The following is a 27457-nucleotide window of genomic DNA, read 5'->3' on the forward strand; positions in this document are numbered from 1 at the left end:
TACTGACTTGTCAGCCTCAGCTCTGTGCCTGGGATGACTATGGAACAGATCCACAAGACATTGTGTTGAGGCACATGGAGAACAGGGAGGGGATTAGAGAGAATCAGCATGGATTCACCAAGGGCAGCTCCTGCTTGACTGGCCTAGTGGCATTCTATGATGGAGTGACTGCATCAGTGGACAAGGGAAGGAAGAGCTATGAATGTCATCTATGTGTGACACAGTCTCCCACAATGTCCTCCTCCCTAAATTGTAGAGATGTGGATTTGATGGGTGGACTGTTCAGCGAATGAGGAATTGGTTCGATGGTTGCATCCAGAGGGTAGTGGTTAATGGCTCAGAGTCCCCATAAACATTGGTGATAACTAATGTCCCTCAGAGGTACATATTGGGACAAGTAGTGTTCAATATCTTTATCAATGACATAGGCATGGGATTGAGTGTATCCTCAGCAACTCTGCAGTTAAACATCAAGATATGTAGTGCAGTTGACACACCTGAGAGACAGGATGCCATCCAGAGGGACTTGGACAAGCTCAGGATCTGGGTGCATGTGAACCTCATGAGGTTCAACAAGGCCAAGTGCAACGTCCTACATCTGGTTCATGGCAATCCCTAGTACTAAAACAGGCTGGGGGATGAACAGACTGAGAGCAGCCCTGCCAAGAAGAACTTCGGGGGTGCTGGTGGATGAGAGGCTGAGCATGAGCTGGCAATGTGCTCTTGCAGCCCAGAAAGCCAAATGCATCCTGGGCTACATCAAAAGCAGCGTGGCCAGCAGGTCGAAGGAGGGGATTCTGCCCCTCTACTCTGCTCTTGTGAGGCCCCATCTGGAGTGTTGAGTCCAGCTCTGGGATCCCTAGCACAGGAAGGACATGGACCTGTGGAAGCGAGACCAGAGGAGAGCCACAAAGATGATCAGGAGTGGAACACCTTTCCTGTGAGGACAGATTGAGAGAGTTGAGTTTGTTCAGCCTGGAGAAGTGAAGGCTCTGAGGAGATCTTGTTGCTGCCTTTCAATACTTACAGGGATCTTAAAAGAAAGATATGGACAAAATTTTAGTAGGACCTCTAGAACAAGGGGTAATGGGTTTAAATTAAAAGAGGGTAGATGCAGATTAGATAAAAGGAAGAAATTTTCTACAATGAGAATTGTGAGATGCTGGTACAGATTACTCAGTGATGGCCCCACCCCTGGAAACATTCAAGGTCAGGTTGGATGGAGCTCTGAGCAATCTCATCTAGTTGGAGATGTCCCTGCTTACTAGAGAGGGTTGGACTAGGTGATCTTTAATGGTCCCTTCCAACAGAAACCCTAGAGCTGGAGGCAGTACTCTAGGTGGGGTCTCATAAGAATGGAGTAGAGGGGCAGAATTACCTCCCTCGACCTACTAGCCACACTTCTTGTGATGCAGCCCAGGACACAGTTGATATTCTGGGCTGCAAATGCATGTTGGGCTGCACATTGACAGATCATGATGAGCTTCTCATCATCCAACACCCCCAAGTCTTTTTCCTCAGGGCTGCTCTTAATCCATTTCCAAATATATCAAATTATCTCTCAGGGGACTTCAATGAATCTCTCCTTTTACTTCCTGTGTTCAGAATGAGACATTCCTCTCTATGTTTTGAGAGGAGACTCATAGTTTCATGAGATATTTTGAGTAGTTAATTATACCATGAACCACAGACTAGCTGACAGTTGCAATTGCTGATTATAAATTGACAGAAGAATGGTAGCACTTTTGGGTACCTGTGCTTGATCTGCTGCTGATTTTTTAACAGCAGATCTAATAAAAGATTGTGTGTGGGCTCCATACCTATAACAGATGCAAACAGTTCTGGAGTGGAGCTCCCTGCTGCCATGAATGTGGCTCCAGCAACATCTTCACTCAAATGTAGTTTCTGGAAGAAAACAATTGGTAATTTCAACACTGCTACTGTATTTACATTGTGGAGTTCTACAGTTATGTGTGTAACTGAATAGTCAATTGTGGCTTACATGCAGCTGATCAGAGAAAAGCATCTCTGCAGATTCAAAAAGATTGTAAACATCTCAAATTGTTTTCATTAATTTACTTTTGAAACTCTAAACACAATCATTCAAGAATTAAGGGTAACTCTTGGGGCTTCTAAAATTTGAAAATAAAAATCCATACAAGAAAAATATAACCTCTGTGAATAAATCTTACGAACAGCTGGCCTGATTCTGGCTTCACTTAACAACTGTTAATCAAAAGTGAGTCCGCTAACACAGATAAAATTAGTCCAATTAGACACAGAGGCCTGTGTATGGTAGACAGATCTATTTTTATGAGTGTCTCTTAAGCTCTAATAGGATATAGATAACCTAGAGTTCTCAGACCAGCATAAACATGCATAGCTTCAGAAGTGGGCTGCATCAATTTAACACCATCTGAAGATCTTTCCCTTGAACTATAAACAGGTTTTATGGAAAAGTTTTTTCCTTTTTGAGAGTCTCTAAGTTCATCTTTAGTACACTATTCTTCCTTCAAGGATACAAAAGTAATTAGTGACAAAAGAACAAGTATAAAAATACTGTATTTTTCATGAAATTTGGCTGAAACCATTCTGAGCTGATGACAATGGCACCCTACAGAACTTGACAAAACATAAACACAAATTTGATCTATTACCAGTCATACTGTTGCAGGATCTCAAACCTAAGTGTGCTATCTGAACTCTTCTAAGTTGTTTTAATGTTCAGCAGAACATGAGACAAAAGGTAAAGATTTCATGAAGGATCAGTAACCAGTAACTGGTACAACCAAGTGGTACAATTTAAATATGGCCTCTAAGGTGCACACTGAAAACAGAACAACTGAAGGGAAAGATCCCTATTGAGTATCTTACTATTATTGACCACCTCCCTTATCTTCTATTTGTTCTTCTACTGCTAAGTGTAAGTACATAGCTGTAACAATAACAGAAATTTAGCACATATAGCCACAGGAAAAAAGACTTTTTAACTAGCTAAAGGAGTTCTTCAGAAAATGGTCACTCATATTTTTGTTTAAAAACAAAGCAGATGAGATTTTCATTTTGCCCTCAAAAAGGAATTAATATCTACATTTGTACTCATTGTGTATTCATTTCATAGTAGTTCACCAAAGTCTTACTTAACACAACATTTACATGCCAAGTATAAATTCTACCCTGTCCCCATCAAATCACTGAATTAGAAACCCATGTAATTTTTGCAAAGTCTTCTCAACAATTACATAAAGGCATAACATTTACTTTTTTTTTTTTGCTTAAAAAATGTGTATTCTCTTTCCATATCAAACCATCACATATTCTCCCTTTTCTCCACTTTATGCTAGAACCACATACACTTCCTTTCTCCTTGACGATACAGTGGTAGATGTGCAATTAGATTTGCATAATACATTAATTAATCTATTTATGATTTCTTTTCCCAAGTGACTATTAAAACCAGGAGTACAATAATAAACCCAACTCATCCATAAGCCATATCTCTTCTAGCTACATGCTTCAGGTATTTTAAGAGTGAGTTTTGCTCTCTGATCTCATTAAAGCTCTGATTTTTTCTGCTTGAGTGTAGCCACGGAACAAGTGTGCACAGACCACAGGTTCATTTTTTGATGGAAGCTCAAACCACTTGAAAAGGATCAAGGCCAAAAAGTTGACAGGACTGAACCGCAAATAGCAATCACAAAAATGTTTGATTCTGTAATATTCTCTACATAAAACTACAGAAGAGTAATAAAGTTCTTTAACATACCTCACAAATTTTCTCTAAGGATGGAACAAAGAAGTCATCACATACTATGGCCAAAGCATAGAACATATAAAGAGCCTGTAAAGAAAATCAGAAAATGCTTCAGATTTTTCCTGTACATGAAAAGAGGAAAAAAGGTAATGCTATTTTTATTCAAACTAGCAGAAATATATAGTTTTATTTTTTATTCCATTTCAAATAAAAATCTCCCTGCATGAAACCAGATTTTTGAATATAAGATTTAGTTTAGAACAAGAATGTTTGTCAGATCCTTGAATGTGAAAGGTACCACAGTTTGACAGAATAGGGTGCCACAACAGACTTCATATAAAGAAAAGTAATGGATTAGGCTTATGAAGTTACATAATCATCTTCTATATTTTCAATTAATTATCAGACCAAGTAATTAAATAGAAAGTAATACCAAGTTGATTAACTCAAGAAATAATTACAATAATACTCAGGAAATAATTACAATTGGAAATAAGTGGACCCTGGCCATGCATCACTGCACCAAAACTCCTGGGAATGATCCTGGTTCCCTGCATACATGTGATTCTCCTACTGTCTTATGTGGCTTTCTGTGCTGTGCCCATGCAGTGGGCCTAATCTTGCTGTTGTCCATCAAACACAACTCCTTCTTACCTTCCCTGAGCTGGGAATGAAAAACTGGAGCCTGCAGGCCTTATTTGCTTTGTGTTTTCTACAATAACATGTAAAACTCCACATGATATTTTCTATATTTATTTTGAGTTGTTTTTAATTACGATTGTATCTTTTGCATAGAGGCACAAAAGGAAGGAAAGAGACACAAGAATCTTCTACACCATGCTCGATGTCATTAATAAAGGAATCCCAAACTCTGCTTATATAAGATGAAATACAAGCAGAAGTCTGTGATCCATGCTGCCACGATTTTATCTCCAAGAGGATGAATGAGTAGGCATTGCAAAATCAGACTTGCATAATTTTCCTAAAAAAATCATAGAGTCATAGAATTGTTTAGGTTGGAAAAGACTCTTAAGATCACCAAGTCCAACTGTTAAACTGACAGTAGAAGTCCACCACTATACCACATCCCTAAGATGTTACCTTTTAAGCACTTGTACTCTACATATAGACGTATTAGAAATACTGAAATCAAAGTATTAGAAACATGTTGATATATACAGAGCTCTACTTAGTAAGGTCTCTAAGATGATTAATATCTTATTAAAAATTAAAAGAAGAACAAAAATAAATAACATAAAAAGAAAACAAAAATTAAGCACAGCAGAGAAAAACTTACAGCAAGGATATGAAGCAGAATTCCTCCTTGCTGACGTTCTTTATTTGTAAAGATATCTTCAGGAAATTCATGAATGGCTGAAAGAGAAATATACTTTTTAAAAAAAAAAATTACAACCTTTATAAACGGAAGAGTGAAAAATAAGGATTAATTTCTAGAAACATATGACCAAACATGAGTGTCTCTTCTGATGTATTACATTATAGTTTGCCATTTCAGAATTTCTTTTCTTCTCTGCAGAAAAAAACATAGAACTGATATTGAGGTGCTATTATCATTGCTCCAGTGACTTAAACTAACCTCTGCTGTACTAAGAGTTTTACATTCTTAAAGCCTTATTTATACTATCATTTCCTCTGTGATAGGCACAGGCACAAAAATTCACCCTGAAACAATATTTCTGACTTTGTGTCTTAACTGAAAAATTATGCAATGGTTGTAACCTTCTATCAGTCTCTTAGCTATAAACTATAGCGTTCTGCAGTCTTGCAAATCATTTCACAAATATTAAAGTGATTTCAAGTACTTTCTAAAGAAAGTCTACTATCTAAATCTGTTGAAGGAAGGAATGAAGCATAAATGGTAGGTGAACAACAGGAACATTCAAAGACATGAGTTTGGGGATTTCTGACTGTGACTGACAAGACAGGTAGGGATAAAGATCTGTGGTGCCTCAGACAGGAGTCTGGAAAGTCTACGGGTGGAAATTATTTTACAGAATTATAAAGGTTGGAAAAGACCTCTGAAATCATAGAGTCCTACCTTTGAATGAACACCATCATGCCAACTAAACAATAGCACCAAGTGCCACATCCAGTCATTTCTTGAACACTTCTAGGGATGGTGACTCCACCATGTCCCCGGGCAGCTCACTCCAAAGCTCAACAACCCTCTTAGGGAAGAAATTCTTCCTGGTGTCCAACCCTCACCTGGCTACAACCTCCGTTCAGGTAGTTGTAGAGAGCGATAAGGTCTCTCCTGAGCCTCCTTTTCTCCAGGCTAAACACCCCCAGCTCCCTCAGCTGCTTCTCACAGGATTTGTGCTCCAGACCCTTCACCAGCTCTGTCGCCCTTCCCTGAGAATGCTCCAGCATCTCAATGTCTTTCTTGTAATGAGGGACCCAAAACTAAACACAGTACCTGAGGTGCAGCTAGTGCTGAATACTGGAATCCACTGGAATCCAAATGAACTGAAATCAGTAAATTATTATTTAGAAAGGTATGCTCCTTTCTACAAGGAGTTGCAGATGTAGCTTGACAACAAGATAAGCTCCAGAAAGTTCTAACAAATTTACCATGCTATACTGAATCATGGTGAAGGAAACAGAGGGAATATATGATCTTCCCCATATTCAAATTTGCCACATTAAAGAAATGCTTAAGAGTAGAATATACGATATTTATGCTGTCCCAGTTTAAATTTCAATGCCATATTTTCTCTGTTTTTGATATAATTCTGCAAACAATAACCACAAACATATAAAAAAAAGAAATTGAGGTATGGTTGATGTTTTTTAGCTACTGAACTTACACTAACCCAGCCTTATTTTCAGGAAATGTTGAACTGTAACTCTTTGAAGATTACACTTTTTAGAGGATCTTAAATTTGAGTTACCTGTAATCACCAAACACACTTGAAAATCTTAGCTGCAGTGAGAGGAAAATCTAATTTTAAAGACCCAAATGACTTCTCATCTACTTAGTCTTTCAGTTTTAGATAAATACAAAAGTGTCTCTTCTCATCTGTACTACACACACTTACATACATTGCAAATGTCTAGCATGACAAAGATTTGAATATCCCCATGTAAAGGTGAATATCCTTTAGCTCTGTTTTTTTCCTTAGTGCCCATTATCATAAATATATTATCTTTGAATTAATACAGTGGCAACAAGCAGTGTTTAAAACCCTATATACATAATTCATACTTTCCTTTCAAAATTCGAAGTTACCATTTTATGAAATCTTTCTAAATCCTCTAACTTAGTATTGAGAACCACTATACTTCTGTTAAAAATACTAACGCTCTGCAGAATATTTAGCATAAAACAGACGTTCAGTAGCAATGACTGACTCTAATTCCGTTATTGACTTGCATTAGGCTTTCCATTAAGATCTAGTCTTACTGTTATATTCTGACTGGAACCAGTATCAGCATGTGGTACTGAACAGGGCTTTCTTTTTCTTTTACATCTCAGACAACAAAAACTATACACAACTGTAGTAAATTTTGCTTGGGTATTCCTGAATCTGATCCTACTCCTAGGGAAACGTTATATTCCTGGTCCTCCTATTGTCACCACCAGGAAAAACGAAAACAGTAGTGGAAATAAATATATAAACACACCAGCACAGTAGCACAATAATACCCCATTGCTCACATTCAAGGGTATGCAGAATACTTCAGTGACTAAAGACTATCAGCACAACAGTTTCCAGGACTAGCTTCAAGAAAGTGGCCTGAGCTGCTACAGAACTCCATTGTCTTCAAGGGCCACAATTTGCACTGTAATGAGATTTGTGACCTTATGGAACAGTCTAAGAAAATAGCACTGCCATACGAATGCCAACCACACTGTAAATAACAGAGATTTGCCTATCAAGCCAAACAAATTCAAGTACTTCTAAAATCAAAATATGTGAATAAAACTTCCTCCTTTTTTTTTAGTTTTTATCACTGTTACCATCAGACAACAAAAAGAATGGTGGAAATATACATAAACCAGGAGAAAAGTGGTTGCATTGTAGTTTTGAGAGACACTGTGTATTCACAGTTGACATTCTTACAAGTAAGCACCCAAAGCATGCGGTTTTAAATAAATTCTGCCTATTAACAACTGATATTAACTGAAGTGATTACTAACTAAAAAAGCATTAAGGAAACTTCTCCTTTGGGAGAAAAGACTCAGAGCTGCTGGCATCTTACATAACATGGTTGTTCTTACATCACTAGCTGAAACCATGCCCACATGGATTTATTCAGGACACGTATACTATTTTTTGTACTGCATCTCCCATTTTGTCCTCTACCTCCTCCATTCAAGATGCAGCTGTGAGAATACACATATTCCAGCAATGCATTAGGACAGGAAAGAACAGAGCCCTGGCCCAAGTCTCTAGCAATGATAACAGGACCCTGCACATGAGGTAGATCCTTTCACATAATCAGATGCAAAGGTTTGCGGCTCCCATCACAGGTGTTTGTGTCAGAAGCACCATCCCCTTTACTCCTACCATATAGCAGAGGGAACATATGCCTGTCCTCTAACCTTGCAAAATGCATGTGCTAGCTGGGAATTATTACCTACCTGGTAATCTCATTCAGCTGACCGTAAAATATTTCACAGTATAACTCAAATATTAAAATATTTCACAGTATATATATGGTCAAGTCAGTATAAACTGAAGTTTTAAGAAGCATGAACAACAATCACTATCTTTCTAATACTTCTAATGGGACTTCACTTATCCAAAGTTAATACTAAATAGGAAATAAGAAGTCCAGAAGATGTCAAAGGTAAGAGCCAGAAGATAAAAATGAGCCTAGACATCTGATCACAAAACAAACACAAACCATCTTCACTGCAAACTGTCTTGCTTCAAATATAGTCTGGTAATCATAGTATTAGTAATAAACAACTACGTGTAATAAATATCTGCTTGCCTCGCAGAGGTAATATTAAATGAATTAACAGGAAGACAACTTTTCTCAAAGATAATGCTCCTCACTACACAGAACTCATGGCACGCAGCTGTTCTCACAAAGAGACACTATAAAATCTTCTTTAAAAATCAGGGAAATGAAACAATGCTCTGGAGCTTTCTTCCTTAATGAAATGTCTATCTACCAGTGAGTTCCAAGGCACAGTTTGGAGTTTTTTGGTATAAACATTTGCTGTCTTTATGGCTTTATTCTACAGATAATCTTAGGTTTTGTCTAACTGTCATCAATAAGTTCTGTATACCTCATCTACATGCACTGTTCTTTATTTACTAGCTGTAAATAAAATTATTTTATTATTTTAAATAATTATTTGTTTTTCTTACCTACTGCTTTGATAATCTGGTTTCTCAGAAACAATTTGTTTGGATTCCCTTGTATCCTAGTTTAGGCCTGGGAATTCAACAACACTGAACTGAGAGGGGCAGTGGTATTCCCTCATCTGTTTAAGCTGACAGAGAGGATATGGCTTTATCAGAGTTTGAGAGAGCACAGCCTGCCTTCACAGTGCAATGTGATTTGTGTACATGGCAGGGCACCGCTCTACTTCACACAGATATTTTCTCATATATGGGAGACAGAGTTATCTCGCTGCCTGAGTGGGAGCTACATCTCCTTGGTTTCTACTGAAAAGAGACAGAACAGATGGGAGAAGGAGATGAAATGAAGAGCAGTACATCTAATGGGGCTAACCTTTGCCAAAAAAAGGAAGGGAACATACACTGATCATCTTAAAATCAGCTAGAAATCCAGAAATATTTATCCTGCTGGTACTGTTGCAAACTCGTGGCTGCTACAGCTCATCTTATCCAGCATAGACTTGAGGAGGAAGGGAGGGCACTAAAAAGCCAAGTCTATATTGAAATTGCCGTCATTCTGCAGCTCGTTCCCTCTCTCCAATCATGAAATGAGTGGGGAAACAAAAGCAGCTTATCCAGCTACGACTTGGAGGGGACACCACCACCTTTTTCTCTGAGTCATGGACACAAAAAAATCCTTTACTATGGTATGACAGAAAGGATGATTCACTGTTGATAAAAAGCTCTGGCTGAGCTGTCTGTGGCTAAAGAGCTATACAAGGCATGCAAATAGCACGCCTCAGAACAGAACCTAAGAGCAGCTGCACAGCATAAGCTGTCTGCATGGCTCTGGAGTGAAGTGCTGGCAGGCAGCAGCTGGGGTAACCCCGGCACGCCAGTGACACCTGCCTGGATTTAGGCTGTTACCGGATTAATCCCGGGTGTCGTCAGAGCATTGTTCCCACATGCCCTATCCCTACTGTGACAGGCAGGCTGCCAATGAAGTTAAATTTCAAAATCTCCTAAGCCTGACAACCATCTCAACAACCACGTGGATCTGTGGTTTTATAACCTGCCTTGACATGTGATTTCTTTACCTTATTAGCAGTTGATTTACTCACAACAAACATGCCAACTCTTAACACCTGCTAAGCATTCAACTACATGCAAGCCCACTACAGCTCTTAAAATTTTTCCTCACAGGGAAAAGGAATCTGTAGATGTTTGAAGGAAGATGTGCAATTGGCTCCTGCCTTAGCAGGAAGGGGGTTACTCAAATATATGCAGAAGCCCACTGCCCCTTCTAAGCCTGCATCTTGCCCCTCTGCCCATGTTCCTCTGTCCCTTGAGGACACGTTACATTTACAGATTGCAATGCCTATCCCTTTGCCCTGGCCTTCAGGGATTGCTGATCATCAGATGCACCCAGGGCACAGGTATAAGAGGAAGAAGGACAGACAGAGACAGAATTACATACTTCCACTTTTATCCCCTTAATAATCATATTCACAAGCCAGCCTGAATATTTCAAATTTGTATTATTTGCTTAAGCACTGCAAGCAGCTTTAGGCACCTCTGCACTTAAGTGTATTTCAGCTTATATGCAACTCCCTTTTCACATTTCAGATCCTCATCTTTCCAAGGCCTGGTGTTGTGTTCATACATATATAATTGTGCCTCAGTGACAGTGAACAGACTCATTATTGCGTGAGCTTCTTTATGTCTGTCAAGAAACTGCATGCATTGTTACCTGGTGTCAGCAGCAAAATGTCAACAGTTTGTATGACAGGAGTTGAACTTGCCACAGACTTCACGGTACTGCAACTTGCATTAATTTATAATTCTTTACTAATATAATCTGCTAGAAGATTTGACTGAAAGCCAAAAAATTAACATTTCTTCCAACATCATCTCCCCAAATGCATAGGGCCTATATCAGTTGAATTGCAATGAACAGAATGTCTTAGAATCACTCTTGTTTTCAAAACATTTGTGACTTTAGCCCATACTGCTCTTCAAAATCAGTGCACTGGGAATATTTTTACAGAAAGATGGTAACAACTTTGAAAGCATCCTGAAGGCAATGGGAGAAATTCCTCCCATAATCTCTTTTCCAGCAATGTCAAAAGGGTCCTGTCATGTTTCATGTATCAGCTCAGGTGCTGAAGTGGTGACAGTTTTAGAAATGACTGTGGTGACCTCGGTGCATGTAGGTAGTCTCAGGGAATGATATAATACACTCATCTGATCCTCTTGCACAACCAGTGCACTGTCAATATTGTGACAGTAATTGTGTACTTTAGAAAAGAACAGCAGGTTATTTTTGCTCATAGAAAAGTATTGACTTGTTTTTGTTATGTATTCTACTGTTAACACCAGAAACAAAGTGAACCCAAGGATCTTACCGTCACAGTGAAACTATATTTACTCAAATATAAAATGTATCAGATGGAAGTCCTCCTTTTTAATAATACTTCCCAAATTAGATATAATAAATGTGCCATAGTACATTAAAGGTATATTTTTAAAGAATTACAGGAAGCCTAAATTAATGAAAAAATATAAATCTCAAATTCTAAAATAACCCTTTCCAAAATCACAAGCTAACATGTCCTTAACTCTAAATTGTCAGTGAAGAAAAACTGTATACTCAGCAACTGCTTTTATACATGAAAGCTGGTAACTTATAAATCTTACAAGGATCAAAGAAGACATAACATTTCACTGATAATGTTAGATGCCCTCTGGAAAAAACAGGAATTACCAAGCTTTAAGCTCCCATTCCCATTAGACAGATGTTTCCAGTTTTCTGTAGCAGGATGACATGTGGATTTTCCCTCAAATACTCAGTTCAACTTCCACTGGATACTAACCTAGACACAGTGTTACAGCAAATCAGGAATGGGCTATTCAAAGAAAAACACACGTTTACTTGAAAAATGCTGCAAGAACACTTCTGCAGAGATATCACTTCAGTGAACTCATTCTGTGCATTATACTACCTGGACAGAAACAAAGCATCCAAACAAAGTGTAATAAAATTATATGAAACACCCAACTTCTTTGATAGACATTTGTGCATCCACATAATGTGTGTGATGTCAAAGATCAAGCTTTCTCTTGGCAGGCAAAGAGAAGGGTGGGAGGCACACTAAGCATCCTCCTCCATAGCCCTCACCTCACAAACAGTAGAATTATGAGCAAATTTTATCTTTGTGGCATATTAATTCAATTTGCATTGTTCAACCAAAAAGAGGACTGCCAAATGCAATTATATGTGCAATGGCAAGTGACAGCTTACGAAGCAAATAATTGACTCAATTATCAACAATTAAATCCATTTGATATATGATTGTAAAGGATGATGTATTAATGAAATACTTGAAAAACTCCCCTTTCATCAGTATGAAGTTACGAAAATATCTATACAAGACTGGACTAGCTACAATAAAAAGCAAAATTAATACCTTATTAAGCCCTGGACTTACTTTGAGTTTCTTTTCTCTTTTATAGAAAAGAAAAGTATTTGCATTCATTAAGTCAGTGCCAAACAATGAAACAAAAACACATTAAGAATTATCCACCAAAGAAAACTGAAAGTCACAGTGAAATCTCAACTCCTGATTTAAGGAGTCAGTGATGACACAAGTACTCCAACATGGGGAAGCATCGACATATCCGATGGCAGCATTTCATGTGTACTGGCCCTTGTGTTAATGGATTTAACATTCCCTAAATAACTCTAAAAGGTTCCCAAGGTTTGGAATCATATTTCTTTATTTTTTCTTCCCTGGCCTTCAGACCAGTCACAGAATTTCTGAACTCTTCTAACTCTTCACTCTTCTGTGATTATGGCACTTGCTTTCCACAAAGCACAAGTGTATTCTTCAAAACTCCACCCACAGACACCAACCTTTCTACTTCACACCTCAGATTCCTAAACCAGGATACTAAAATGATTTTCACCTTCTCCCCTTTACTTACTGTTGCATACTGCCTCAGCTCTGTTTACACTACTCTGAGCCAAGGCTGGCAAACCAGTTCAAACACTGGCAAGGTCCAGCACTGGTGCAGCTTATTCAGGTATGTCATTTCCCAGCTCAACAGGAATAATTCTGGCTCTCAGGACTGAATAAATATTGTGGAATAATATGAACAGGTTTATATTGTACTACCTCATGACCACTCTATGACTTAACTACAGACATCAGTAAAAAATGGTGTCTTTTACATGGAATTTCTCTCTTGAGTTCCCCCTTTGAGCTTCATACATTCAAATTCCCTCTCCCCCTCACCTTTCTCTCATTTTTTGCTTCCTGAAAGTTGATAGTTCCTATGATCTACAGCATCTTGTTTCATTTAGAAGAGAGAGTGTGCAGTGGTTTGGACTCAGTTTTGCTGTGTCCTTTTTAAATATAGATAGAAAGTGACGTCCCTGGAAAGATCACTGCCTGATAGGAGAAAAGGTTTGGGAAAAGGGATAATGACTGGATTACCTATCAGTACTGTGACTCACATAAGAAAGGACAGTTATTGAAAGGTCTGGCAATTTTTCATCTCCATAGAAAAGAATCATTCCTTATGTTTTTCACAGACAAGCCTTTCAGCTGCAAACAAGCTAGAGAATCAAACATCGCACTATGAGTATGAGGTCTTATTTTTTTACTCCCAGTCAGACTCTAAAATCTCTTCCAGAACTAAAAGACGGAAAGTACTCATCGTTCAGCCTATCCATTCATAAACTCAGTTTGTTAACCTCACAATAAGGCCAAGGAGAGGCTGCCTTGTCTGGCATGTCAGTAGCATCTGCAAGGGGATTTCACTACAGATGTATTAATAAACTGTACTTCCAGGGAAAATGACAATCTGGTTTGCGTAACAGTGGGCTTTGAAAATCAACTAGACAAGCTGTAACACTTCATTGAAAATACTACAAAAAGCGAACATAATTTTAAGACACTGGGGACTAGTAACCCTCTCTCAAATGATCCACTCCATCTGGCACAAAAGGACCCTTTTACAGATAGTGGGGTTTTAACTCCCCAATTTTGTTACCGAGCATGCACTGAAGCTGCTCTTATCTATAGGGTTGTTGTATTATGCCTAATGAATAGCTTGACAGTCAGACCACTATCTTTTCCTTGGGTCCCAAAATGACTCTCTCACTAGGTGTACAAGGAACAATCACCACAGAAGTTGGCCTTGACAGATTTCCCTACAATACAGAATTTCATATCAGGAAGAAAATCTTCCCTGTGCTGCTTGAATATGCAAGCAAGAGGGATCAGTTAAGTGAATCTGGTCCAAGGTAGAAGTCGTCTTCCTCTCTGAACATCTGAGGACCTCATTTGGGATTCATTATTATTCCATTGATACCACATAACAGTGGGATCAAAACTGCCCTTCAAAAAGAAAATGTGACTATCAGTGACAGAGCTAATATAAAGATGATCACATTTATGAATGGATATAAATGGAGGAGCAGGAAATAACATCTTTCCTTATAAAATATTACTGATACTGTTCCATGAACATCTCTGCTTGCAAACTGATGATACAAATACTTTTCTGTACAACCAAGTTCCTTCTTCCTACCCTTCTTCAGTGAATACAATAGGGTGGTTACTACCTCCTTATACCTGCTGGAGGTAGACCTCCAATAACATAGAATATGAGGCTATTTCCTGCCTGATATATCCACAGTAGAAATGATAATCACATTCAAAATGGCAAAACGACTGGCAAAATTTGACTTGATCCAATTCAGACCACAGATTAAGTTGAACTGCTGGTAGCCAGAAAAGCTACCAGGTTTCTTGAAAACTGAACAAATCACATGTAGAAAACACTGAGAATGAACAAATAAGCAACTGTCAGAGCTGCCAGAGCAGCTGTCATTCAGAACAGAAGTACACTTTAAAACGGAACCATGCTATTGTGCCTTCAGCACAGTTAATGCATAATAATAGGGTTTTGAATCCCTTCTACTTCAGTAAAAGCTGCAGTATGGCTCATTTAAAAGCAGCTGTATTGGCACACACCATTCTTTTTCCCCGAATGCATGGAAAAGGAAAAAAAATCCAATATTTAAAATATACTCTATCCAAGTCGGGATTGGAACCATCCAGGAAAATTGTAATATTCTACAAGTTGAAACAGCAAAAAACCAATACATGGCTAAGACTCTACCAGACTAAGTTAAATAAATTGCTTTTCTAGAAAAAAATGGGCATGAGGTAACAGAGGACAACAGACGTTAAGTCAGGCCCACAAATACCAGAGAAAGACATAAAATAAAGTCAGGGATGGGTATTGTTTGAATTTTCCTTAACTAGAAGCTTTTCTTTCTGGATATAGAAGGAAAATTATGGAAGAGAGCTGTAAAAAGACCTACTCAAACATTTATGTCACCCCCTGCCAATTTAGGATTGCTTCCAACAGTGAGTTTTCTTGTGCTTTGTCCAAAAAGTTCTTTTAACCAACAGGGAACAGAAAAAATTCAAAGGTGCTACAATAAGGCAGAGGAAGCCCCTCAAGGCTGTTCATTATGTGACCTTTCCGGAGCCAGAGTTCTCAAGAGGGTTAAGTACAGGCAAGCCAAGATTTTCAAGAAGCTCAGACACCACGCCCAGTCCTTATAAAAATCAAGCTGTTGATGCCACAGGCTGAAATCAGCTGATTAATTAGCTGGATTTTGCTTTTATTTTGGAAGAAAGTTGAATTTTGAAAAATTGTTTTAAGTTGCACATATTAAGCTCTAAAACAGAAACCCCAAACCCAGCAGTGCTAGAAAACATTGGATCTGTAATGAAGTCAGGTTTTGAAGCTGAGTATTTAGGACAATTTTTTTTTTCCATGTACCCCTTGGTGCTTTGAAAGACTCATTTTCATATGGAAAACAGAAGCACAACATTTTCTCCCTGTGAGCCATGCTCATGTGGTATAGCCAATTCTCATTACTTCTTTGTAAACCGTGTAATATTCATTTTTTACTTTTTCTGAAACTATAGTCCTGGAATCATGCAATTATGTAAGAACATCAGCTTTCACTTAAAACGAAAAATCTGCTTCTAGCCCATGTGTTTGCAGAAGAGGGCCCAAGCCCAAAAATCTAAAAGACATAAAAAAACCCAGAAGACAAACAAAAGAGAGACCCAGGCTTGTTGTTTATCTTTTCAACAAACATCACAATTTTGCAGGGCCAGGTTTACACTTTCTGAGCACACAGGATTACTGGCATTACTACTCAGTTCATATGCTTTAGCTCAAAGCCATAAATACATGAATACTCCAGCATGCAGTTTCTGCTCAATAATATAAAATGATGTCAACATGTTTCTTTTACCATAGGCTACTGTCTGCTTCACCTTTTCCACACAAGTAATCCCATCTAACCCAGATTTAACATTCCAGTTCCTATGTCATGATTTCTTTACTACATAAATAATTTTTCAAATGGCAGATTTGCAGAGTTCTCTGTTATTTTTCCCCGAAAAATATCCCTTGGGGCATTTTCTCATTACTCCAGAAACTCAATAAGAAGCTGTAAACACTACTGGACTACTCCAAGAATTATCTCTTTTCAGTTCCAGCCTTTACTACATCCTTCAGCAGCCTTGCATTTGATATGAAATCTGGTAAGTAACAATCATCTTAGAAGATTTGGAGACTTCCACATTGTAGCAGCCTGTTAAGTGGCACCGGACATTTGAGGGAAGGAAACTAAAAGCATAGTAATTATTTCAGAAAAAAAGTGATCTTAATGCAGAATAGAGGCAAACAGCAGGAGAGTCCACTGCTGGAAAGTAATAAGATAAACATTACAATAATTTCATAATCCAAAATTACAGTCCTCACAATGTCTTCAACCACATGAAATCTTATTCCATGACTATTTAGTATCTGTTAATGAACACTGGAATGAAGCTCATACCAATTCACAGAAAGGAGGAAAGACATACCATACTCCACTTGGAGCAGTGCATACACAAAGCTGAGTACAAGGCCAAAGCCACTGAAGTGAAATGAGCAAAAGGAAAGAAAGAAGGGGGGGGAAAGGTAATGTCACAGCTCAATCATGAAAGATCCATACAGAGTTTTTTTTAGACTTCAGAAGTTAAGCGTAGAAGAATGTACAATTTAACACAACACGTCTCTCTTTAATCTAGCCAGGTCAGCTATCATTAAAAGGGGAACTACAGTCACACAAGCTTCAGCACATATGGCACAAGCCCAGCTGGAAGCCTGGATATGTAGGTCATAGCTGGAGTTGCTGCTTCACTGCTGCTGGTACCACAAATAGCTCACTTAAACTCAGGTATTTCTCCATCACTGCAAAAATTCTCAAGCTATTAATTTGGAATGTTGCTTTCTAAAACCAGGCATCCCACTGTCACAAACCTGTGTGCATGTACTGTCTGAAACTAAGGCAGAGAGCAGCACTTCTCGTGCCAAAGCAGCCATCAGAAGTGCAAACAATTTGAGTGCTAGCAGATTTTATTTTCATTTCTTTCCAAACGTCACTGCTTGATGAGCAAATTGATGAGTTCTCTCCAATTCACTCTGTATTTATTTACTACACAGCATGCATACAGACTATGGCATAACCCTCAGCAGAAAATCCCAAATCAGCACATCAAAAATATTTTTTGGATTTGATGGACACTTGCATAAGGCTTAACAGACACCAAATTATATTGCCTGGACTTGGGAAGCGAGAAAAGTACATTTATCTGGACCATCAGAAAGGCATCCATGAGAAACAATCACTTTCTTAAACATCACTGAGGCAACTACAAAAATAAAGACAGGGAATTTTGGAGAGTCTCAGAACGTGTAAGGAAAAGAGTCAATGTCTGAAAGCTATGAAAGCGAGGGAAAATCAGATAAGTATATCCACTAAATTCTCAACAAGGGGAGAAATAGGAAAATGACATACTCATTATACCAAACAGTAGCAGGTATTTAGGCCAGATACATTATAAAGCACTTTCTGAGACCATATACATCAAATTAAAAAAGTATCTCTCAGAGCACCATCCAAAATATTCTTAAGAAACATCACATCAAGATAGTGCCCACAAAATACAGGTAGAAATAGCCAGAAATAGCTAATTCAAGGTTTTTTTTTAGTTTGGTCTGAATGAGGCAAGACTCCAGTGTTACCCACATCATACTTAGTGCAGTGCAATTCAATGCACCTAAACATACAGCTGCAAAACATGTAGAGTGCTTTCACGTCTGCCCATAGAGGAACAATACTGCATTACTCTTCTGTCTTAAAATAAGCTTGTACATCTTCATCTTATTACATCAAGTGGTTCAGAAACTAGTTTTGCTCTCCTACGACTCATTTAGATTAACTGAAAAGGAAAACTCACCCTTCCAATACATATTTGAAATACACAGAACATATATACATATTCTGTTTATATTCTCCTACATATACCCTCAAACAGGTGAAAAAACCCCATCATGCACAAATAAGGTGCTTCCCTGTATTCCTGCTATGCACCAGAATACAGAGCCAGTCCTAGCAAGAAATATGATATAATACAGGTGAAGGAGCAAAAGGGTGCTGAAAGACTGGTCAGAAAGGACAGTGAGTACTCAAAGACACCAGAGCCTTACCACAAACTTCATCTGCTTTCAGGTGATGTAAGGAGAGCAGAGCTTTAAACTGCTGATCTGATCAATCATATCTCATCTGCCCAGAGAGCCAGACCTAACATCTCAAAAGTTATTTATATGCCCATTTTGGATTACTAAATCTATCAAGTTAACTTCTAGTGTCACTATGTCACGTAATACCAATCTTTCACAGTCAGAGGGAAGACAAAATGTAGGAAAATGCCTCATACTCTTTGTAACTCCCTTCAACAGCCTAGCAGAATGTAGCTGATGAATATAGTGAGCTTACTGACCTGATCATGTATTTGTATTTACTTGGAATCAAGAATTTGCAAACCAGTTATAAACACCAAGGGACACTACTGGATGAGTACCATTCTTCTAGTCTTTTTGTTCTGTGAAAATGCTTCTTCTGGTACCTTGCGATCATCAAGTACTGGGCATAAAATGTTGTACCTGGTCTGTGAAACAGACCAGGTAAGCCTTTCTTACCCAATAATGGATTATGCCTTTTAAAATCCTTAATTTGAGCATGGCACTGCTTTGATTCCAATTGGCTAGCCTATCAGAAAGCACTAGTTACAGCTTATTTCAGCACATCTCATCAGCCACTAACACAATCACTCTGCAGTCATTCAATCACTCAGCGTGAAGCTCTTGAGTTACTTTCCAGTGCAATTGCTCTCAACTATGTTAAACTAATCTGAGATAGATCTTTCAAATTAATTTTGCAGTGAAGACACAAGCAGGATGATAGAACATGATTTCCCCAAATGCATGGTGTGGTTAATGCCACAGTTGGGAATGATATGTACCAGTTTGATTTCTAGCAGTTGTTCCATCCACTAGACAAACCTCTTCCCATCCTTACAGTGAAAGCATATATTGTGGTTTAACACAAGACTGGGCAGTTGACCAAGTAACAGCTTGTTTTTATCAGTTTAGTTTTTTTCTTCTTAAATTTAACAGTTGGGCGATTTTGAAATGTGCCTGCAAATGAATCAACAGCTTAAATGGTTCAGTGAGCAAAATAATTGTATGGATTTTTTTTTTGTCAGCATGGGGATTTTAACATATTTGTACTTTGCAGACATAACAAATTAGAGTAAAAGTAATTTCAGTTCTATTTCCATTCCCTTTAACTCCCATTTCTTAACCATATTTCTGCTAAAAGACTAATATTGAAATTAAGAAGCATAGCCCTACAAAAGTTACTGGAGCTCTGCTGATTTACATCAGCTTGAGATTCCAGCCCACATATTTTTCTTTAATTAGAAAGGTTCAGAGACATAAACAATGCAAACACTGTAAGTGCATGATGCTGCTCTCAAGTTTGAATTTAGAACTAGACAAAAGAATTCTGAAGTAGAAAAAATGTGGGGATGGCATATTTCAACAAAGACAGAAAAAGTTCTCATGATGTTTCATAACAACTACAAGGCACAAATCAAGGACCTAGATTCTACAATGAACTGTGAGTGTTCTGTCCATTTAAGGTCATCAGCACAAGCCCAGCCCACCAATTACAAAAATTACTATTAATATTGGTCTCATTTCAATTAAACTTCTTAATTTTAAAATCAAGCACCTATTTAAGTACTCTGATAAAGCTCCTGTGATGATCTTATATAAAGTAAAGTCACAAAGCAAAGACATATTTGCCTTTGCAGTTTATTTCACTGAAGACAATTCAAGCTGTAAATAAACAGCAAAACTACATTCTACTAGACTACGGCACTATTTTCATTGGGAAATAATTACATTTATGTATTATACCAGTGATATGTTTTATATATCACTGGTAGGCAAAACAAAATTCTACATATTGAGAAACATATGTTGACATTTTAACCATTAATTACACTCAACAGGACTGGTGCCCTTTTCCAATGGATTCACATCATTAGGGTTAACAGTTTATGCACCTACTATAAAAACAGCACAGACAAAACAAAGCCAAGCCAGTACATAGGCTCTGCTAAACATTTGAAGCCTCCATGTAATGCTTTCTCCACATCTGATGGGGAAAAGTACTGAGATATCAATGTCAGACTGGGCTCCTTATTGCAGTTTTTAATCTAGGCATTGCAGACACCATGCTCTGCTAACTGCATGGTGAACCCATGATAGCCCTGGACAGACATGCTCTGAATTACTTAGTCACTCTCTTAATATGCGATGCCCCACCCAAGACAAGTTTCTCATAGAAAGCCCTTGGAATAAGACCCCTTAAGGAAGCAAGGGTAATGCCCAAATATTGGAGAATTCCAGCCATATCCAGTAAGATGCAGTGACAGCAGCCCAAGCTAGGCCTCACCTCTTTTACTCAAGGGATGGTGTAGCAGTTAGGAATGGGATTGCCAGACTGAAATAAACGCCAATTTTTGTGGAAATATTAGGACTTAGATGCAAGAGGTGTTTCACACTGGAAGAGGCCTGCTCTGGTTTTTGGATGTGACATACCACACTTAAGACTGGACTGTGAATGATAAAAATGTAGGGAAATGACAGATTCTGACACATACAATAATAACTGTAGACCTTAACAAATACTAGTAATATATAGTAATGACAGAAGAAGCTGCAGCCAAGGAAGAGTGATGGAGTATTGTCAAAAGGGCTCCTCTGCCACCTCTATCAAGCTGGAAGAAATTTGGTTGAAAAACTAAAGCAGGCACAGCTTCCAAGAAAAGCAGGATGGCACAGCTGTACCAAGAGGCCGAGGAGGTGTCAGTGGTAGCTGGAAGAAGCTGAGGAGGGGGTGGTAATTGTGTAAAATTAACATGTTAACAGGGAACACTGTACCCATGAATAACAGACTCTAACAATCACAAGATGAGTAGAACTTTTCCCAATAGGTGCAGCCACATTAAGGCAGACTAACCTTCCAAATAAAGCACTGGTAACGGTATTGAGAAGCCAGAGAGCAGTAGGAAAACTAGATATAGGATACAGAATAATGTTAATGACTACAGCAAGAAAACAAGACAATCTTTAAAAAGTCACAGTTCTCCACACATTTGATATGCAATCAAATATTTGATTTTCCAAAAAAAACCTCCACCCCACCTGGCATGGCTATGGGTTAAGGGATACAGAGTGCAGGAGGGAAGAGTTCAGAGAAGATGCAACAAAACCAGTTTGTGTGCATTTGGCTTAAATGTCAGCTGCACTTTAAATAAGCCTTTAAATACTACCATACTGACATGCTAGAGATATGAAAGTGAGATCATAGGTCTGTGTATATTACAAACAATCAAAGTAATAGCCTAATTTTGCAAGCAACTTCCTACAATTCAAATCCAACAAAGCAGAGCTGCTAATCAGTTCACACAAAAGCCATGCCATGTTCTCCTTGTTTGGAAAAGCTGAACTAGTGGATTATCTTCACAGCATTCTTAAAATTCATTATTACATGTAGACTATTTGTAAAACATATGTACATAATTCAACTAAGCATAATAGTTAATACCATAAGAACAAAAAGAAATCATAGACAATCATACATAGAATTAAGAGATTACTGATAAAGTAATTGCTACAACAATAGAAGGTTTTAAAGAAAAAAATAGCATGTAACAGAGAAGAATCACAGAATATGCTGAGTTGGAAGAGACCCACAAGGATCATCATTGTCCTGGCTCTGCACAGGACAATCCCTATGAATCACATCATGTGCTTGAGAGTATCATCTAAATGCTTCTTGAACTCTCTCAGGTTTGGTGTTATGACCACTTCTCTGGGGAGCCTGTTCCAGTGCCCAAACACCCTCCGGGTGAAGAATCTTTTTCTAATATCCAACCTAAACATCCCCTGACTCAGCTTCATTCCCTTGGGTCCTGTCACCACAGAGATCAGTGCCTGCCAGTCTGCTTCCCCTCACAAGGAAGTTGAAGAGTGCAATGAGGTCTCTCCTCAGTCTCCTCTTCTCCAGGCTGAACAGACCAAGTGCATTCAGCTGCTCCTCACACGGCTTTACCTCAAGGCCCTTCACCATCTTCGTTACCCTCCTTTGGACACTCTCCAATAGCTTAATACCTTACTTATATTGTGTTGCCCAAAACTGCACACAATATTCAAGGTGAGGCCGCCCCAGTGCAGAGCAGAGTGGGACAATCCCCTCCCTTGACCGGCTGGTGATGCTGTGCCTGATGCCCCCCCAGACATGGTTGGCCCTCCTGGCTGCCAGGGCACTGCTGACTCATATTCAATTTGCCATCGACCAGGACCCACAGGTCCCTTTTTACGGCACTGCTTTCCAGCATCTCCTTCCCCAGTCTGTACAAACATCCAGGGTTGATGAAGAAGAAAAAATCAAAAACTTTTTATGAAGACACAAAGAGCTAAGAAAGAGAAGACTGAAACAAGAGCCAAGCACACAGAGAAAAGTACAGAAAATCAAAAACATGGGAAATTACACAAAACATGCACAGTAAGGAATAACTACTAAGAGGCTACTAAGGAATAACTACTGCTGTGCCATTTTTGACTAAACATTCAGGGATGTGCTAATGAGACACGAAGAAATCCAGGAAGAAAAGCCTGAAGATCTGAGGAAACAAAAATGTGTTAGAAGCAGGCACAGATACACATACACATACTTAGAAATTAACCATCAGAGAAGTTATGAAGATGTTGTAAAGAAGATGCTGTAAAGAAGAGAAGGCAACAAAAGGAAGAAACGTGAATCATGCCAAAAGAAAAATAAAGAGGAGGTGAAGGAAACTATGAGTAAAGCCTAAGATATCCAATACAGCCTGACACCAAAGAAGACGATAGAGGAAGAAACAGAGGCACTGACAGTACTATCAGCAGAAACGTACAGACAGATCAAGAACTGTCCCAGTGATCTTCCTAAGGACAAGGACACACAAAGGAATCACAATTACTCCACATATTTCATTAGGAGTGAACCTATGGGAACCACAGATGTTAAAAACATTTTAACCAAAACAGTCCAACTGTAATTGCCATCAAAGAACCCACAAAACTAACATGTAAAGAGCCTGATCAAACACTATCAGTCAGGTATAACTTGCAGTTCAGAGCAGGTAACCTGCAAAACTTCAATAATTTACAATAGTGATTTCTGAAACATAGTAAATGAAACTCAGTAGTATTTACTTAAACCCAATTATTTTCATGGTGGCTTTTCACTGAAAAATTACTGTACATTTTGGCCCAACTCAACATAATTTTGCTTTAGATTTCAGAATCTTCTCTCTGCCAAAATCTAAACTATTTGTTGGCTGACATTTGAACAGTATTAATTAACAAATTGTAATAGTTAGGCTACTTTTCTATCTTCAACTCAGGCAATACCCTGACACATAATCTTGATTAAACCACTTGAATTCAGATCATTCAGATCACCTATTTCCCATCTCATCATTTTGTCACTCCTGATGATTGGGATGCAAAGAGGTTTTACAACTGAAATTTGGTAAATAATAGTATCTATATTAAATAGCAAGAAAATATTTCCCTTGTTATCAAACATAAACATGCCAGTAAGAATAAGAAATACAATTTCAAGACATCTACTGAGATGTAGCAGATCTGGATCATTTATGTGTTTGTTAGCTGGACTTGCTATTACTTTGATCTCTGTAGAAGCTCAGTTAACAATATCAAACGTGTGCCAGCAGTGTTTTTCTGTTTCTGATAAATGTGTCTATAATGTGTGTGTATTATTCTGGTGATTTCGCTGAAAATATTTCAGACTTTAGAGATGCCAAACATAATAGTCTCAAGATTTTGCCTCTTTCTTACATGGAAATTCAGGAAAGGAAAAAAAATACACTCTAATGTGAGTACATGCTGTGCAGAGTCACAAAATAGCCACTGTGGTCTCAGAGACAGCAATATTAGACTACGCTACATTTCATGTTTTGAAGTGTTAAACTCTACAAAGTCTGAGACTATCCAATTCTGTTACCATCTGCCTTTCCATCAGCAAAAAGAATCACTGAATTACAGTGGCAAACACAATACAGCTTTTTATCAGGTGAGTTGAAGCAGACTCTGACTACATTGAGTAAAAAATGGAGTTGAATGAACTGGAATCCTCTTCTTCTACTTCCTCGTCTACTAGCAAACCCCCACTTAACTTAATATACTAATACATCTTCCCTTTCCCATTCAACCATACAAACTATATAACCCTCCTGAAGAGTTTCAAATAACTTGCACTCTAGCTCTTGCTGAAACATAAAGCAAGAAATATAATGGGTTACCAGAAACATATTAGAAGACTGAATGACCATACTTAGTAGCAACTCCATTGCTAAGAAAAGAAGAACCCAGCATTAAGGGTAGGGTGAACATTTTCTACAGACAATCAAATATCATTTTCAAAGTTCTAATTATTAGGAATCCTGCCATTATGTTTATGATAAAATAGTCACTAAACTCCACTCTAACTCATTATAAAACTTCAGGGCTGGAGATATGTTTGTTTGTTGTGTTGTGCAGAAGATATTTAGAGTGTTTGTTCCAGGTCTGTCTAGATGACCCAAAACTTCCAGCCCTATGTTTCTGTGACTGGAGGTGCAGAAGGTCCCCTTGGCTAATTTATTCAAATGCAGGTTCCCCAAATGACGTCTGAGCATCATGGCCATAGATGCCCATTTCTGCATAATTATCTGACCCGACCATTTGCTGTCATTTCTCTACCTCTCAGTATCACACTTCCGTATTGTCACCTATGCTGACCTCAGCCTCCCATTCTCTTTGCACCAAACTTGCTCTCAGACCTTTTTTAATTACACTTCTAATCCATAGCCTTCCTGTCTCTCCAGCACTTGTGGGACCTTCTTCCTGTTGAAAGCTGGGAGGGGGCATTCAGTAGGGATAAGTATCCTTCTAGGTATCCTGTCTGGCATCTTGCAAACTTACAGACCCCCTAGAAATAAAAATAATACAGGAGAGAACAATTTTTCAGGTTGCTTTTCATTTTCTGAACTGGAACACATTTGAAAGTGGCTAGGAGTACAGTTGTAAGAAAGCAATAAAAACTGCATTTGGGTTTTGGTTTACAGCTTTTTATTTCAAGAGACTGTTGGACAGAGCAAGGGTAAATAACATTTTCCCATATAATTTTCCTAGTCTTTTCAATATACAGGTCTCTTTTATATTCCAATATAGCCTTAAATAACTAATAATCCCCCCTTCTCCTTTTATTCCCACCTTTTAAGAGTTATCAAAACTTTTTGTAACTCTGGTCACAACAGGACATAGAAGGACTGAGATAAACAGCTTTTGTCCCCTGCAATGAAATGAAGCAATTAAGAAGTCAGAAGCATCATTGTTGGCCTTACAAAACTGCAGGACAATAAAGAAAATCTTATTCGCAAAGGAATGAAGATGCAAGTTTTCAAAGATGACTGGGGGATTTAGTCCTATTTTGATTTTATCCAAATTGTATATCCAAATCCCTTAATCAACTGTGCAAATTTCATCTAGGCAGTTCAGCTTCTATGATACTAGAGGGAAAAATTCTAAAATTCCAATTTCCATGTGCACTGTAATGCAATGTAACGCAAGATACTACACTCTGTGGATCTAACAAAAAATTCCAGTAAGACTCTGAATGTTTTCAATAAAATTACCAACTTAAATATTTCTAACATACCAATTACCTCAGAATAAAATTTCAAATGTCATGTAAAACAGAATAAATATCTACAGCTGAAAAGCTGCCATACTGACAGTCTAAAAGTTCAGCTCCTAATATTGTATGTAAAGAATCAGAATCTCTAAAATAAGATCAAGGATCAAGATGAGTCCCATACTGCTTCTACTATTCTCTTTTGAGAGAATCTGGAATCAAAAATAAAATGCCACTATACAGTTTATCTTCCAAAGAAAGCATTAACTTGTTAGGAGTAAGAATTGCAAAGCTTATGTATTACAGCACCACCTGGTGTGGATTGCCATGGATACAGATTATAAATGGACAAAACCTACCAGGTCATCTAATTCCCTGTCAACCAGTGCAGAATACATGACTATAACATACTTTCAGTACTTTCCATTTTCATTTTATGTTATTTATTTTGGAAGACATAATTCATATCTAATCAGATTTCTGAGCCATATTTTATGCAGAAGTAGCTCATAAAACTCCAGTCACATAGTTCAGTTTTAATTAACAAATATGTTCTTTGTAAACCCTGTGACTTCCCACTTCATGATGACTGTCAAGCATGCAAGATAACACACCTCTATCTTTTTCGAAATGTAAGTTTATTAAGTGTTGGAAGCAGAAAAATGTGAAATCTCAGTGTGGAAAATGTAAGGTGGATTAGCAAAAATCAAGATACAAAGCAGCATGACCCCTCAAATCCTATGAGTGAAGATTTTTCTATCAGGTGATGTAGGGGCATTCTGCTGAGATTATGTAGAGGATTACACAGCACACTTAATTGCGTTGTACTTACCTGTTTACATGCTTAGCAAGTCATAAAAGATAAATTAATTCTCTCATTATTCTACCAATGTTAGGATAGACAACCTTAGCAAAGCATGTCTGGAACACACTAAAATGTCTTAAGTATATGGTACACAGGCATCCTATGCACTGCTATAACGTGTTCCATTTTCCTTTAGCTTTCTCTGCTAAAAAATAAACACTTGAAGAAAAACACCAAGATCAGTGTTTACAAAGCCATAGTGCTGTCTACTCTCTTATACGGTTCCGAATCATGGGTCATCTACCGCCACCACCTGCGTCTCCTAGAACGCTTCCATCAAC

General features: G+C 38.1%; 1 protein-coding gene across 1 annotated transcript in view; it reads right to left on the bottom strand.

Annotated features, from left to right (window-relative positions):
• The window catches only part of SLC24A4 (solute carrier family 24 member 4), a 97142-nt gene that overhangs the window by 36247 nt on the left and 33438 nt on the right, over positions 1–27457 (bottom strand). The window contains exons 3-5 of the mRNA XM_027637908.1: positions 5052–5128; positions 3767–3841; positions 1821–1905 (exon numbers count right to left, since the gene is read on the bottom strand). Of these exons, the coding sequence (XP_027493709.1) occupies positions 1821–1905; positions 3767–3841; positions 5052–5128 (237 nt within the window). The remainder of the gene's footprint in view (positions 1–1820; positions 1906–3766; positions 3842–5051; positions 5129–27457) is intronic.

This window comes from Corapipo altera, unplaced genomic scaffold (genome assembly GCF_003945725.1).
Source record: "Corapipo altera isolate COAL_440 unplaced genomic scaffold, ASM394572v1 23, whole genome shotgun sequence".
Lineage (NCBI taxonomy): Eukaryota > Metazoa > Chordata > Aves > Passeriformes > Pipridae > Corapipo > Corapipo altera.